At 39.1% G+C, this 15,915-nt stretch overlaps 2 protein-coding genes across 4 annotated transcripts in view; both read left to right on the plus strand.

Moving 5' to 3' along the window:
• The first annotated feature begins 759 nt into the window (after window positions 1-759).
• Window positions 760-5,533, plus strand: LOC106571413 (gap junction epsilon-1 protein). Of its 3 annotated transcripts, none has more exons than XM_014144473.1 (3): window positions 760-1,326; window positions 2,664-2,846; window positions 3,248-5,533. In XM_014144473.1, exons 1-3 carry the CDS (start codon window positions 1,297-1,299, stop codon window positions 3,641-3,643), a joined length of 609 nt encoding a protein of 202 aa, XP_013999948.1. In that variant the 5' UTR covers window positions 760-1,296; the 3' UTR covers window positions 3,644-5,533. The 3 variants fall into 3 exon arrangements, with proteins under 3 accessions (XP_013999948.1, XP_013999946.1, XP_013999951.1); XM_014144471.2 differs by lacking the exon at window positions 760-1,326 and adding an exon at window positions 1,999-2,170; XM_014144476.2 differs by lacking the exon at window positions 760-1,326 and adding an exon at window positions 2,004-2,234.
• A 636-nt stretch (window positions 5,534-6,169) lies between these two features.
• Window positions 6,170-15,915, plus strand: part of LOC106571414 (vacuolar protein sorting-associated protein VTA1 homolog) — a 49,658-nt gene continuing 39,912 nt past the window's right edge. The window contains exon 1 of the mRNA XM_014144477.2: window positions 6,170-6,435. Within this exon, the coding sequence (XP_013999952.1) occupies window positions 6,345-6,435 (91 nt within the window). The 5' untranslated portion in view covers window positions 6,170-6,344. The remainder of the gene's footprint in view (window positions 6,436-15,915) is intronic.

The raw sequence follows: 15,915 nt of genomic DNA on the forward strand, positions 1-15,915 counted from the left end.
AGCCACCAGGGGAAGTGAGTGGAGGGAGAAATCCAATAAATACGTAATCAGGAAAGCAAAGCAGTGAGAGTGGGAAAGTTACAGAGACCAGAAGAGGTCCTATAGGGGCGAGTGACATATATCAGAACATAAACGAACCTATTCCCCACACAGCGGTTAAATAAAAGCCGAAAGAAAAGCGAATGTCATTTTTCGAAACGGAAACCTCTCATTATGCAAACTGAGCGGGATTTTGATCTCCTGAATGTCAATTTGAAGTGATAAAACACAGATTAGATAGATAGATAGATAGATAGATAGATAGATAGATAGATAGATAGATAGATAGATAGATAGATAGATAGATAGATAGATAGATAGATAGATAGATAGATAGATAGATAGATAGAGAGAGAGAGAGAGAGAGAGAGAGAGAGAGAGAGAGAGAGAGAGAGAGAGAGAGAGAGGCACATTGAGTATTTCCAAGTTAATACAATCGGAAAATCTAATTTGTTATTATGAAATATTCACAGTACTTTACCATGACTGATTAATATGAATGAAGTCATTCAATGCTAACTCTATCTATCCGTCACTGTCCATCAATGCAGAGCAGTCTACAGTGCCAATGGAAATGGGTATGGCTGTGAGTTGTATTTTAAAGTGTTTTTAATGACATGGCAAGGACTAGAAATCCCGTAGGCGTAATCCTATCACAGAAAAATCTGCCTTAAATGCCAATGTGCCATTGAGAATGTCCATAATCAATGTGGTCTAGGCTACTGTTATTCTCAGTTTGTGCGTACAACGGATTCAAATTCAAACCACTCATCTAGTTAATGTAGTTGTAGGCTATTCTAGTTATAGCATATGTGCTTAGTCCTTATGTTTGAATTGACTAAAAACGAGTCTATTATGAAATGGTATCGTTTTATTATCCCATATGATAAACTCCATAGCGCACTTGTTTAGGGAATTTCCCTCCGTTAGGCTGTGTGGCTTTACGCTGACGGATGAGGACAGCGACAGCTAAGCGCTTGCGTCGTCGTGTGGACCACTTGCCCTCTGACTGGATGTTTGCGGGACAGTGTTAGCTTTATTTAGGTAATTAGTGCCTCTGTCCGTAACGCTCTCTACTGACTGCCACAAATGCCTGATCTCACTGGTGCTTTGCTTTTTGGTTTGTTGTTTGATCTCTGACACAAGAACACCTTAAGTAAAAGAAACGCATCCATCATGGTACTCTTCCAGCAGGTATCTCCCAGGGAGCGCAAGAGTGGCATGAGTTTAGGACCCAAGCTCTGATTGAGAGGGGGAATGAACAGCACTCCGCCTGGATTATGGTTGGTGTGTGGACTTTATTTTATTACCTGATTTGTTTATTATGTCGTTTTTTGTCTGCTGTGTGTTTGCTCTAGCTCGCCGAGGCTGGGACAATTTGGTGAATGATCTTCCAGAAGTACTTACAGTGCAGGGTGTGTACCGCGATGTTGCAACAGGGAGAAATTGCGTAAAGTTATTTTCATAACTTTTTCGTGTGCCTCAAGTCAGATAAAATATGTCACAGTATTCTGAGTTAAATATATTTGAAGATGATAAAAATGATAAAACATTAGCTTAAATATTTTGTTTTTGACTCTTATTTTGTCAGAAGTTGTTTACTAGGTCCTAAATCACTTCTTTACAATTGTCATTTCAAATGTCATCCATGAAATTATGTGGAAATTGACATTACAATTCTTTAGATGTAGTGCTAAAACTAACTTTCGAACACCATTTTCATCTCAAATTGTTCATTTGGAAGCTCAAAATAACGTGCCCTCAGGTGCCACTATTGTATTGTACTATTTTGTTTTCTCTCCCCCATTGTGTTTTACAAAAGTTTTTTCGCTGACTTAGTTCAATGGGGATTATGAGCCGACCACATGCCCCGTGCCTTTGTTTTCCCTTTCCTGTTGTGTTTTTTTCTACTGAGTGAGTAAATTGATGAAGGCACCGCGGATAAAAGACAAATATGCATTGACAAGGGCTTTCAGTGGCAAAAGGTCATTAGGAGCTTCAGAATTATAGTGGGCTTTGCCTGATGCCAGCATATTGGCAATGAGGGCCACGGGTTACAATATAATTGAACTGGGAGAATAGCAGCAAAGTCATGTCTTTAAACTACATTAAGAACTTTTACGAAGGATGTGTAAGTATGGTGATACCAAGAATATATAGAATATTGGACGATGGTCGTGGTCACTTTGAGCCCAGTGAGTTCTCTGAATTATTTATCTATCTGACTGTAGCATAATAGAGTGGATAGACTTGTATTTGTTGCAGAATTAAATAAGAGTGTAAATATAGTAAATGTCCTACTCTCTGAATAGATGTGTGTTGTTTAAATATGACCCTATTACTGCCATTCTCCATGCATTACTGATTTATAAGCATGTTTGTAGTTGTTCCATTTAAATCTGATCATATTTGGTCCATCTGCTATTGTCGATGAGGATGCATTCCAAACGTTTCATCTGTTCATTACTCCCTTTCCAAGCTGTTTTGATAGTTTGTGTAATTCATTAAATTACAATCATACTCATGCTTCCTCAATCAGTTTTCACACATTCATTTATTAAATTTGTTTTATAAACAAATGCTGTTTTAAAGCCTTTTTGTGTGTTTGTGTGTTTGTGTTTTAGCTCAGGCCTCCGACGGTGATAGGCCAGTTCCACACCCTGTTCTTTGGCTCTGTTCGGATGTTCTTTCTGGGCGTCTTGGGCTTTGCAGTGTATGGCAATGAAGCTCTCCATTTCAGCTGCGATCCAGACAGGAGGGAGTTAAACCTATACTGTTACAACCAATTTAGGCCTATAACACCTCAGGTAAGAGTGCTTCCTGCATTAAATGATTTCACATGAGAAAGTCCATCTCTTCAACTATTCAGAAACCTTTTATAATCTGCCAGAATCAGCAAACAGTGCTCATTTGAGAGCTAATCTGATAAATGGTATTGGTAAAGAATCAGAGATCACCAGTTTGCACGCTATGCCATGGTGATATGCGAACAAAGGATTTTCGTGCACTTTTCACATCATCCATTCAAATGACAAAACATTTTATTCCAGTCATGAAAAGACAGACTCGAATATGTACTTTTATTCAATGTGAATAACAAAGTAATGAACAGACAGGACTCAAAGATTAGCTGTTATTGAATGTGAACTTGTGAATAGGTTGTTTTTCCACTCATCTGACCATAACCATAATGTTCTTCTGCTTGCAGGTATTCTGGGCATTGCAGCTGGTAACTGTTTTAGTCCCTGGAGCTGTATTTCATCTCTATGCTGCCTGTAAAAACATTGACCAGGAGGAAATCCTTCAGAGACCTATATACACCGTCTTCTACATAATCTCTGTCCTACTAAGAATTATTCTGGAAGTCATCGCTTTTTGGCTACAGAGCCATCTCTTTGGTTTCCAGGTTCACCCACTCTACATGTGTGATGCCAGTGCCCTAGAAAAGACGTTCAACATCACCAAATGCATGGTGCCGGAACACTTTGAAAAGACCATATTTTTAAGTGCAATGTACACTTTCACTGTGATCACGTTGCTGCTGTGTGTTGCTGAGATATTTGAGATACTCTGTAGGAGATTAGGTTACTTGACCAATCAATGACCTGTGTGTTATTTGCTACAGAGTTCTAGGTCATATTTCAAATTTCTGTTTGTCTTATCCAGGTCTGACATGGACACAAAGGCCGAAAACGACATACCTCTGCTTTTTTTGTTGGGAGTTGACAAGCAAAGACACTTCTTTCCATAATCCCATTGTTAAAATCAAGTAACACAGATTTAAATCTACTTTTGTCAGTAGGCTAAGGATATAGTTGTATCGTATGCAGCTTTCAATCATTGGCCCAAGTAAGAAAGAAACCTGTTATGAAAAATTATAGTTCTTGTACCCAGTGAAAAGTATTATAGCATTGTTGTAGTCTTCTTAGGGGCCTATAGACATATAATGTTGTCTAATTGTCCAGTTTAACATATGGCCAATGTCATGTCATCAAGGTTAACATCCTAATACCCTACGACACAAGCTAAAAATGGGTTCATTTTAAGGCATTGAACTAGGCCTACAGATGAAAAAAGGCAGGCAAAAATGTATCCTAATGAAACTTAGATTTGATTTCAATAGTTGGCCTTTAATATGTTCAGGTCATAATAAATTATTAAAGGGATACTTTGGGATTTTGACAATGAGGCTCTTTATGTAGATCCCCAGAGCCAGATTAACTTGTAGATACCATTTTTGTGTCTCTGTGTCCAGTATGAAGTAAGTTAGAGGTAGTTTTGCGAGCCATCGCTAACTAGCGTTAGCTCAGCAACTGGAAGTCTATGGGTATCTACTAGCATAATAGCAGACTTTGAGTCATTGCACTAACACTAGTTAGCACTGACTCGCAAAACTACCCTAACTTCCTTCATACTGGACACAGAGATATACAAATTGTATCCACGAGTTCATTGGATTCTGGGGAAGTGGATAAAGGGCCTAATTGTCAAAATCCTGAAGTATTCCTTTAATAGAAAATGTGTATTCATTGAAGAACCGGAGTATATAAAGGTGCTCAAGATAGTTTGAATTTGAAAGATTTTGGAACATCTCCTTTGATGATTACTAAATTAAGGTTTTGAAATACTGTAAATAGGAATGATATCATTAACAGTTAAAGAAAATGGGTTTCCATGCTCCCAGATTTATCATGCAGTTCTACAACCCACTGTAGGTTTAAGTGTAATTGCTGATAAGTGCGCTGGTCACAGTGTGTATGGATAACCCATATTTGACTGTTTTAAGACCCTTTTCATAGCATGTAGTATCATGCTTTTGATTTAACCCTGTGTTGTAGCCGTACTGAAAATGATTACCTCTTTTGTTTTGTATCTGTAAGTTATTATCAGGCATCCATCCAACTTTTGTTATTATTTTCAGCTAAATGTATCATCTCAGGTACAATATGGCACACTGCTTTCTGGTATTTGTGACAGATGGATGGTTTTAATGTTTGCCTCTTACATTTTGTACAATAAGCTGAGGTAACTGTTAAAAGAAGCAATGACATTCATTTGGTTGTCAGTAAATCTGAGGAGTATTTTTGGGAAGTGGGATCAATTAGTTAGCAAGCTAATTCCGATATACACTCAGTCTGAAATTCTGCGGATTGTATGCTTAAAAAAGATGTTAACTTGATTTGAGCTAATTTCAGGTTCATCTTTATTAATCAGAAACTCCAGGTTTCAATGAAACTATGAATATCTAGCTGACAAGAAATTAATCCTACATCATGAAATACACCACAAGGACATATTATTTGTTTTGTATGTTTTTGATTTAACTAATGTTTAGTTGCATTGTTTAGTTTTCTTAGGGTAATTGAAATTCATTTAATAACATCTAGTTTGTCTGTTTTGACTTTCCGATATGTACTTCATAAAAATGCATTCAACTTTTCACATTTGTTTAATAAAAGGGGCACATTTTATGACCCTCTTTATGTTCAGACAATATTGTTCTGCAATGTGCTGTTTCTGAAAAATCTGTCTGTGCTGCTTTTTAGGTAAAGCTCAAACACTTTCTTATGTCTCAAAAGTATCAGTGAGATGATAGATTTTTTAATTTTATTAGAGGTGGTGCTATGCTGCTACTATTTTGTACTGAAAACTGTATTGACAAAGCAATCCTACAATAAGAGGTATGCTGCATGCCCTGTTTCAATTTTTTTCTATACATACCATATGTTCATGATAGCCCCATGCATTTGCTTGGGGAAAAGTTGTCCTAATGTAGTAGGCATAGAATGACACTTGAGCAGAGGTCCCACTTTGAATATTAAGGGGAACGAAAGTTGTATCCCTGAAAAACGGATGGTAGCGTATTCTGGCGAGTCTAGGGAAAAATCTATATGCAGTTTAATCACAGTGGATCATTGTGGTGTTGAAAAACTTACCTACTAATCTATAAGCTGCATGCAGATCCTTGATGACAATTTACTACAGATATGCCGTAATTCTCGTTGATTCTCATTCCATTCATATCATAATAAGATTGTTGGCTACTCACAACCCGTAAGATCACCATGGAACGCATTGCAAATAGGCTCACACAGTAATCAATATGTTGTCAATGTCAATATGATGCCGTTTTGCTTTGACAGTCCTCCTTTCCTGCAGATGGCGCTAAACGTATTGAACAAGAAAGCGGAAGAATTCTGCGCAAGGAGGAGCATTGTTGTTGAGAGTTAGCTAGTTTGCAAGCCACATTGCCATTAATGTTGACTAATCTACCATAGTTAGCTAGTGTATTTACATTATTAGAGATGGCGCTCCCACCACAGCTAAAAGCCATTCAACACTATCTAAGAACCGCACAGGAACATGAGAAGAGGGATCCTGTCGTGGCTTACTACTGTGAGTTTGTACTTGCTAGCCAACTCGGATAGCTTGCCATTATTGTACGTTTATGTTCAGCTGTCAACTCCATTAGGGGGACAGGAACCGTTAAATCGCTAGCTAACTGTTCTGTGAATATAACGTATGAGGTCGACAGCTAGCCAGCCATGTCATTTATCTAACTATAGCTAGTTAACGTTAGTTAGTTATGGAATCATAACAATAATACCAGAGGTACAGTAGTTAGCTGCTAACGAATGACAGCTTGCTAGCTACAACTTCGACACTTTTTTGTTGTTGTTGTTGTTGTTGTTGTTGTTGTTGTTGCTGCTGCCAGTCTTACTAATGTTAGTGGTTACTTAACAGATGTTTACTTCTTAACTTTGCCGACTTCTCAGTCGGCTTTATCAAAAGTAGTCGAGGTTCATAGTATTCATAACTAACGAATTGTTAGCTAGCTAACGTTAGCTAGCTAGTGTATTGCAAAGAGTACTATAAGAGTACTCTATCTAACTATGTCACATTCTTTGAAAAAGGCTATGCCAGTTAACTATATGGTAAGCTTTGTGGTATGGCATGACTCATTTGTAAGGCGTTGCCAGCTGCCTAGGGTAGGGATACAGTTCATGTGACCAGAGCCTGGCTCGATATCTAGCTTGCCAAACAGGAAAATAAAAATAGGTATATTTTCTCAAGTCTAGAAACGTCTACAAATGACTTACTTTACTTGACCCTTTCTTAGCAAGCACATTTCATTCAGTGCCACTACATGGTCTATGACTAGGCTATGTTGTTATCAAGCGCAGCCTAATTGCTTTCTGGTGGATTGTGGCAAGCTAACGTTAGCTAGCTAGTTATTTTACACAAAGGACGTTTTCTTTCAAAATAGTGTGACCGACAGGGCACTGTACTGTCTCTTGGTCATCTGGGCGATTTAAGACTTTGTTAGCCTACTGAGCTTAAGCCTTGTTTTAGGCTAGCTCTGGGAGCTGACAGGAGTCCTAAACTCTCTGACAAAATCATGAAAACATTATAGTTTAGTGAACTACTAGGCTGCAGTACCTCTGCAGTGTCTAACATAAGGCTAGCTGCCATCCAATGCAATGTTATCACAAGAATCCTTTTGTGATAGGGTCAATCTTTCCTGCCATTCTCATTGATCGTATTTGGTTATTCTACAACATGCTTTGGGGACTTCTGTAATATAAGGCTTAAGAGTTGTTAGATGTTAGATGGAATGTTTCAAAACAAGTGTTTGAAAAACATTTTTATTCATGTACTGTAAGGTTGAGAAAAAAGTGTTTTATTAAAGATTATACTCTGGGTGGTTCGAGTCCTGAATGCTGATTGGCTGACAGCTGTGGTATATCAGTCCATATACCACGGATATGACAAAACATACATTTGTATTGCTCTAATTACGTTGGTAACCAGTTTATAATAGCAATAAGGCATCTCAGGGGTTTGTGGTATATGACCGATATACCACGGCTAAAGGCCGGACAAGTAGGTGTGCAAAGGATTATGGTCATTGTAGTTAATTACCATGTTTTCTGCACTAAATTGTTGAATATTTGCTTGTTGGAAACAACAACTCCCTACTACATCAGAGTTTGGGTTTGATCTGATTTAGCTCTAGAGAAACTGCTCAATGTGCATTGAGCAACAGAAACAAATTAAATGGAATTCAAATAATTGAAACAACAGGTCAAATAGTTGTTTAAAAAACGTAAAATAACAAATGTCAGTTAATTGCTTAGCACTACTAAGCTACAACATATGCGAATATGAAACCAATGGGAGTTTGTGTTTTTAGATAATTGAGACTAGTTTTTTTATTTTTACACAATATTTAAAATAATTCCAGAAATTATTAAATAGTTTGACAATTCTGTTTGTAAGCTTTTAAATTATATAATTCTCAATCGTTTATCTTTTCCAGTGACGAAGACATGGATCAACTCTGAGAACCTTTTATCTCTTGAATGTTCTGGCATTGATGTCCAAAGTCACCTTCTGAGCACTTCTACAATGGGCAAATATATATATATATATATATATATATATATGGTTTCATTCAAATCAAAACTGCTGTTGTCAAAAGTGATTGAATTTAAATATATTTACCATGGCTCATTACAGAGATACTGATGACTGACAATGGCTGCTTTTGGCTGAATGGGATGTGCAGAACATGCTATGAGGTGGATTAGCCAAATATGCTGAGGAACATGTTTTTCCAGTTTGGCATCACTGCGCAGTTTCACTGCCCGCCTGGTTCTTGTATTTTAATTGCAATGGCGGGTGTGTTGGTAGAATTGAAAGGACATGAGTAGAGAAATTAGTGTCCTTTGGATGAAGTCTGTCCTGTTTTTGTGTGCCTTATTGGATAAACCCTATTGATATTTTTCTTGTGTATATAATTAGGGCTGGGGATTGTCAGTTGATGGGCTTAGACAAAGTCTGGTAGCTTTGGTGTTTCTTGAGTTCTCCAATTGTGTCTGATTTTATTTAGGCTGGTTTGGGGTTTGGACTGAAGCAGAGATGGTTGAAGGTCTTTCAGCGTGAGTTCCTTGTTTCATGGCCCATGAGCATCAGAGTGGACCAGTAATTCAACATGCCACTGGAGGTCAGCATCGACATATCTCTGAATGACTCAACCCCATTGTCTTTGGAAGAAGGTTGTAGAGCTGACGGCCATAGTGACTCAGGCTTTTCTCTCAAACTGAATTTGCCTTTGTTTTGAAATGTTATGGTTAAGAGAACCTTCATTGCTCTAAATCGAATTGTCAAGAATCAAGACGATATAGTAACCTACTTGATTGCAGAGTATCCTATATCCCAGGCTATTCTAGCTTCCAAGGTCCAATGTAAATCAGACTCTCAAGAGGAAAATGGCTACCATTATTTGAACCAGACTGAATAGGATCAAATTGACTAGTCTACCTAATGTAATAAGGATTTTCTCACAGTTATTAGCCTGAAATGTTGATGGTCTGGATGAAACCATCTGAATAGCAAATGAGCTTCCTCTTTTGTCAAGCATTCAGCACATGACAATGGTTAGAGGACTCAAGACCTATAGGAGCCCTAGGTTAGTGTATTCATTTAGCGGATTAGTGGTGGCAGGCTTTACAAAAGAGTGGTGCAACAATCATTATTTTTCTTTATCGGCGAGCCATTATATTACATTGACCAAAATACGCAAAGCCTATTTGTGCAATGTTCATCATCTGGGCTATAGCTTACTTGATCCATTCCATACAACTAGGGAAATTCATGGTTTAAACAAAAGCACTGATTTGTTTCCCTATAATTACCCACCATTATTGAACCCAAGCACCCCCAGGCCAAACAATGACTACAAACAAACTTCCACTTAATGGATTGCATTTTCCCTAATATGAATGTCCAAGCTAGCAGCAGGATACCACAGTGATTTAATATCCCGCCTCAGCAGCACATAGTAACCCTAACCAACACAAAGGCTTTCATTTCAAATAGAACATTGTGTTCTCCTGCTGCTTTATATTGTATAAAACCTGGCCAACTTGAAGCACAGAAGTAAAAATGGCTGAACCTCCGGTTCGACTGTAGCACCATGGGCCTGTATTCTGCCTCCTAGTGTAGGCCCCTGCGCCCTGGCATTGTGCTATAGTATTAACCTATGGAAAAGGCTCTCTTTGAGTTGTTTTCCCTCACGCTTCCGGGACTTGATCTAGTCTTCCGATTGAACTGCAGCTATAGTACATAATAACATCCTTGTAGTGAGGAGAGCTGAATGCGCGGGCTACCATCCCAGAGTACACAATTCTGTTCTCATTGCAAATGTCAGTGAAGACTTGGTGACGCCCAAACTGAGGACTCAGCTCACACTCTTTTTATGACTAATGTCAAGCTTGCGTTGGGGATGCATGCCAGGACAGGCATGTATTCCTCCCATTTATTTCCATTTGACAAGGATTTTAGTCAAGTTCTACCATATCTCAAACCAGAAAGATTGACAAAGTTATAGGCCGATTTGTTACTTCAACATACATTAACACGGATGTCATGGTTTAGGCCTACGCAGTGGAGGTTCAACTACCACACTGTCTATTTCTGTGGAAGAACATCTGCAGGGGGAAAAGTTGACTCACTTTTGAGATGGGAAATATTCGTAACATTCAGTGTATTAAATGAATGACACTAATCCCTGTGAATCAAGCTACATTGGACAGTCAACCATCCCCTTTAGCTATATTCCACATTTATGAAATAAAAGTAAATACAATTTTATTCATCACGTGCTTCGTAAACAACAGGTGTAGACTAACAGTGAAATGCTTACTTACTGGTCCTTCTCAACAATACAGAGAGAAAGAAAATAGAGAAATAATGGAAAAGTAAAATAAATAATAATAAATAGAAAATAAGTAACGTTAACTTTGCTATATACACAGGGTACTGAGTACATGTGCAGGGGTAAGAGGTAATTGAGGTAGATATGTACGTATAACTTGGAATAAAGTGACTGATATTAAACTGTAGCAGCAGCATATGTGATGAGTCAAAGTTAGTGCAAAAAGGGTCAATGCAGATAGTCCAGGTAGCTATTTGGCTACCTATTTAACTTTCTATCAGGAATGGCTTGGGGGTAGAAGCTGTTCAGGGTCCTGTTGGCTCTAGACATGATGCATCGGCACCGCCGCTGTTCGGTAGCAGAGAGAACAGTCCACGACTTGGGTGGCTGGAGTCCTCAAATTTTTGGGACCTTCCTCTGACACCGCCTGTTATAGAGGTCCTGGATGGCAGGGAGCTCGGCCCCAGTGATGTACTGGGCTGCACGCACAACCATCTGTGGAGCCTTGCAGAGGAATGAATGCTGCTGACTGTCTCTTTTTGTGTCATTGGACACTGTAGTTTGTCATTCTCCTACATCTCTATCTGGGGGAGAGAATACTGTAACCCCCCTGGCCATTCATGAAGTTCCCTTACTCATCAACCCCCTTCCACACTCACACACACAGTTCTGCCCATGGCAAAATAATTTCCCCTTCTGAAGTACAGTGGATTATGGATTTTATTTTCATGGCCTTGCGTCTGTCGTGAATGGTCTCAGTGTTGCATTGTTTCAGAAGAGGAGAATTAGATGTTAAGCTGTATGGGCGTAATGGCTTGACAAAGGATGACATTGTTAGTGCCCGCTGTGATGTGCAGTGACCATCATCATATCTGAGCAAAATGATCCCCATTGCTTTCGTTATGGCTAACTGTTTAGGGAATATCAACACGTGGCCTTTGGCATAGTTTTAATGGACTTTTACCCCTTTTTCTCCATAATTTCGTGGTATCCAATTAGTAGTTAGTGTTGTCCCATCGCTGCAACTCCTGTACGGACTCGGGAGAGGCGAAGATCGAGAGCCATGCTTCCTCTGAAACACGACCTCGCCAAGCCGCACTGCTTCTTGACACACTGCTCGCTTAACCCGGAAGCCAGCCGCACCAATGTGTTGGAGGAAACACCGTACAACTGGCGACCGAAGTCAGTATGCAGGCGCCCGGCCCGCCACAAGGAGTCCCTAGAGCATAATGGAACAACGACATCCCAGCCAGCCAAACCCTCCCCTAACCCGGTCGACGCTGGGCCAATTGTGCACCGCCTCATGGGTCTCCCGGTCATGGCCGGCTGCGACAGCTCGGGATCGAACCCGGGCCTGTAGTGACGCCTCAAGTACTGCGATGCAGTGCCTTACACCGCTGCACCTTGGCTCAAACTTTTGGAAAGAGTTTTCTAAAATTGTATTTTCTCCTGATTTCTGACATGCTTTGTTTTGATATATGACAAATGGTGAAGCCATTTTAAAAGCTAATTGTGAGCATAATGAATATTGTGCTTCTATCTAAGCTGAACCTACTAGAATCAAATCTAAACTGCTTCAGCCAACCAAAAGTAGTGACTGTATTCTGTTTTGCTTCTGTCTTGTAAATTGGTCACCTTAACGTGTCTTTCCGGGGTTTTATGTTCAGTTGTAATTTGAATTGAGTCAGTGTTATTGTAGGAGAGATGGAGATAACCATGTAACAGGCCCACTATTGGTTTCAAGCCCCAGGCTTTTTCTTGTTAATTTTTAATGCAGCAGCATTCAACCTGCCATACACTATGATGGCGTCCCAGGTGTTGAAAACCAAACAAAATATAGAATTTTGCTCACTATATGAGGCCGTACAACAATATCTGTGCCTTGAATGCAGAATTTAGCCTAGCTAGATATCTTAAGGCAATGTTGTTACAATTATAACTGACACATGCCTATCACACATGGATCTGGACTTTTGCCCACTCATAGGCTTCATACTTAGAGCAGCCCTGTATCAAAGACACAGACCCCTTCATTAAAATGAACGATCAGTGTTTTTGCCATACTTAGAGAACTCCCAGCTGGGTATATTTGCTTTTTTATTTTCCGCTGGGAAGTAGTAATTGCCAGTCCACCCTGTTTTACAATGTAATGACTGTGAAATTAGAGTTAGATGAGTGATTTAAAACTCAACCTTTGTCATAACATGCACTGTATGATACCCTATCCCACCTTGGAAATGTGACATTTGCTGATTTAGTATAACTTTATTTTTGTATTACTAAAATGCTCTATTGATGTGCTGCTGACGTGGAAGCTGATGTTGGCTTGCCTACTTTTTCAGCTCACAGGCGGGTCTATGGAAACCTGTTGCATTCAAGGCAAACAGGGCTGGCCAGGCAGTTGTCAAAACGTATAGGTCAGAATGACAAGTGCACCACTTGTTGTAGCCTATTCTATGAAGACAGCTTGCTGTTGAAATGTTGGTGAATAAATTATTGCATCGGTGCTAGGGATGGACATGAGTAATCGAGTACTGAACGGACGTCACAAAGCTCTGTCTTTAACCAGAGATAATAATAATAATAATAATAATAATAATCAAATACTGTAAAACTATTTGATGGAATGTGCTTTGTGGCTGCCCGAACGGGCCATTGAAAATTGTTTTGAAGACAACGTTGATTTGCTTTGACTCTAGTGTTCCATTTGAGCATGTGCATTTGCGGGGCACAACAAGAAATAAACCAAGCCATGCATCACACAGTTCCATGTCTCATTCCCTCAATTGCGTTCTGACCGCTCCATACATACACGTGCTGACTGCGCACACGAGCTCCTGTTAGGTCTACATAAATAAATGCCTATAAAAACGTATCTAACTGATGGGATACACAAGCTACATTCCTTGCCAAATGACGACAATTTTATCACACATTCAAAATGGACTGGTTGACTGAAGTAGGAAAACGTGTTCCAACAATGAGCTGCAGTTTTGGAATAATATTCCCATCTATTTTCCGCTTAGGCTACATTGCGAACTGCTAGTGCCATTTTAAAATTGGTTAGCCTAGGCTATAACCCCCTAAACATAGACAGGTTCCACACTGAAAATACGCACAAAAATAGTTTGATAAAGACAGAGCATGTTTCACCAGAATCATTAAGCATAGGGCTGGCTACTCACCAAACAAATGTATAGGCTGTAATTCATTACCATGCAGTGTTCAATGTGGAGTTGTTCATCCATTCAGAAAAGTCTAAACAACTGGCAGAATAAACTAATATCTGCATAGCGAAAAGACAGATTTTGTAACCCTGAAAAAATATTTTAATTCGCCAAATTGAGCCACGTTAAAAAAAAATTCTAGACGCGAGATGATCCGCACTTCGCAGTGGAAACTTTTTTCATTTGGAAAAATATTCTCTTATTACTTTTTTTTTACTATAAAATAGGTGTTTTGATTGTGATAAGGGCTTGGGAAATAAGTGCGTCTTGTCTGCAAAATTAACAATATAAGGCCATAGTCTTCTACAAGCAATCGCCACTGCTGAGGTTACTGCCTATTTGAAGATTGTGTTTCACGATATAGTTTATATTACGGTTTCATTAAATTAAATGGCACATGCTTTTTTATTGAATGAATATATATATGGGTCAATTTAGCAATTAAGATAGTATCTCTAATGGTTATGATAAATCAGGGGCGAAAATCTGATATCAACTTTGGAGGGGACAATTACATGAAATTTTCTCAAGAGCAATTCCTGAGGGGGACACCAAAAGTAGTGCTGTAACACATAGCCTACATTGTAATATGGTAAATGTATATTGAGGAACCAAAGAAATAAGGTGTTTGCCGTACTCCTAACTACCGGTACCCAAAACTACACAACTAATCACAACAGCAATACCATTGCCTTTAACAAATCTTAGTTCAGTCACCAGTTTAAGTTGAGAGTGGGGGTATCCATGGCATTTTCCAATTATGTTCCTATTTTACAAGTCAAAAAAATTGAGAACCTTTCATAATGTTGCCAAACAAAGACTCAACAAACTTACCTGAGACTCCCTGTCTCTGCCAGTCTGTCCCTGCATATCTGTCCCCAACTCTGCTGTCTGTGTGCCATCTGTTGCCTGCTCTGCCTAATGACATCATTGTGAAACATTTCCATTAGAATTTCATTTCTTTCTTATAAACATTTTATCAACTAGTCTTTGAGATATTAAGGCTACTAGGGTTCTTACTATGCGTTTTGGTGTATTGAAAAATACTCTGATGTCCGTCTTTTATTTTTCTGCCATTTTTCTACCTGGCTGGCTGGCTGGCTACACACACAGTGTGTAGGTTATTTACAGTAGGAGATGGGCTTCTATCATCTTTAATCATTCTATTTGGGCTTCAATCTAAAAGGTAGCTAGCAAATGTGAAACGGATTAAAATGACAAGAGTTGACAGCTGTATGAGTTCACCATTTACACAACATATGCTGCAACCTTTTGTAATTTTAATAGTTTGTTTCATATTGGCTGGCTTCCAACAATAGCTGAATTTGCAAAGCTAGCGAGCACCAATTCAGTTTCAGTGGTGTTTGCTATAATCTTTGCTACCCGGGTTAAATAAAGGTGAAATAAAATAAATAAATAAATAAAAGTTCCCTTGCGACAATTTAGCTTTTGCAACGAGACCATTAAATATATTTATTAAGACAATGGTAGAAGAGAGTGTAGTTCTGTTCAGTTTGGATTTCAGTTTATCGCTAACCTTATCACAGGGACTTTGAAGCACTAACTTACAGTAGATACGACCTCTCTGTTACCTAGCAAGCTAAGGAACTGGCAGTGGATCAAACCATTGTGAGGCAAAGGGTGGGGGGGGTCGCAATCTTTTGAAACTTAAAAACGCGCTATTAAGTGTCTATAATCAGCACAATTGCTTTCATTGCGTATTATTAATATTATTTAAATTACATAGTTATGTTTCAGTGATATATTGGGGGGGACAAATCATATTTTTCCCAGGATGGGGGGGTCGTGTCCCCCCCGTCCCCCCCCGGGATTTCCGCCCCTGTAATAAATGAGGCATTGTCGCAACACTTGGCATAGGCCTATAGATAAATGCACACATTTCTTTACAGTTTGGGTCCCACCTAGGGC

Source organism: Salmo salar, chromosome ssa15 (assembly GCF_905237065.1).
Source record: "Salmo salar chromosome ssa15, Ssal_v3.1, whole genome shotgun sequence".
Lineage (NCBI taxonomy): Eukaryota > Metazoa > Chordata > Actinopteri > Salmoniformes > Salmonidae > Salmo > Salmo salar.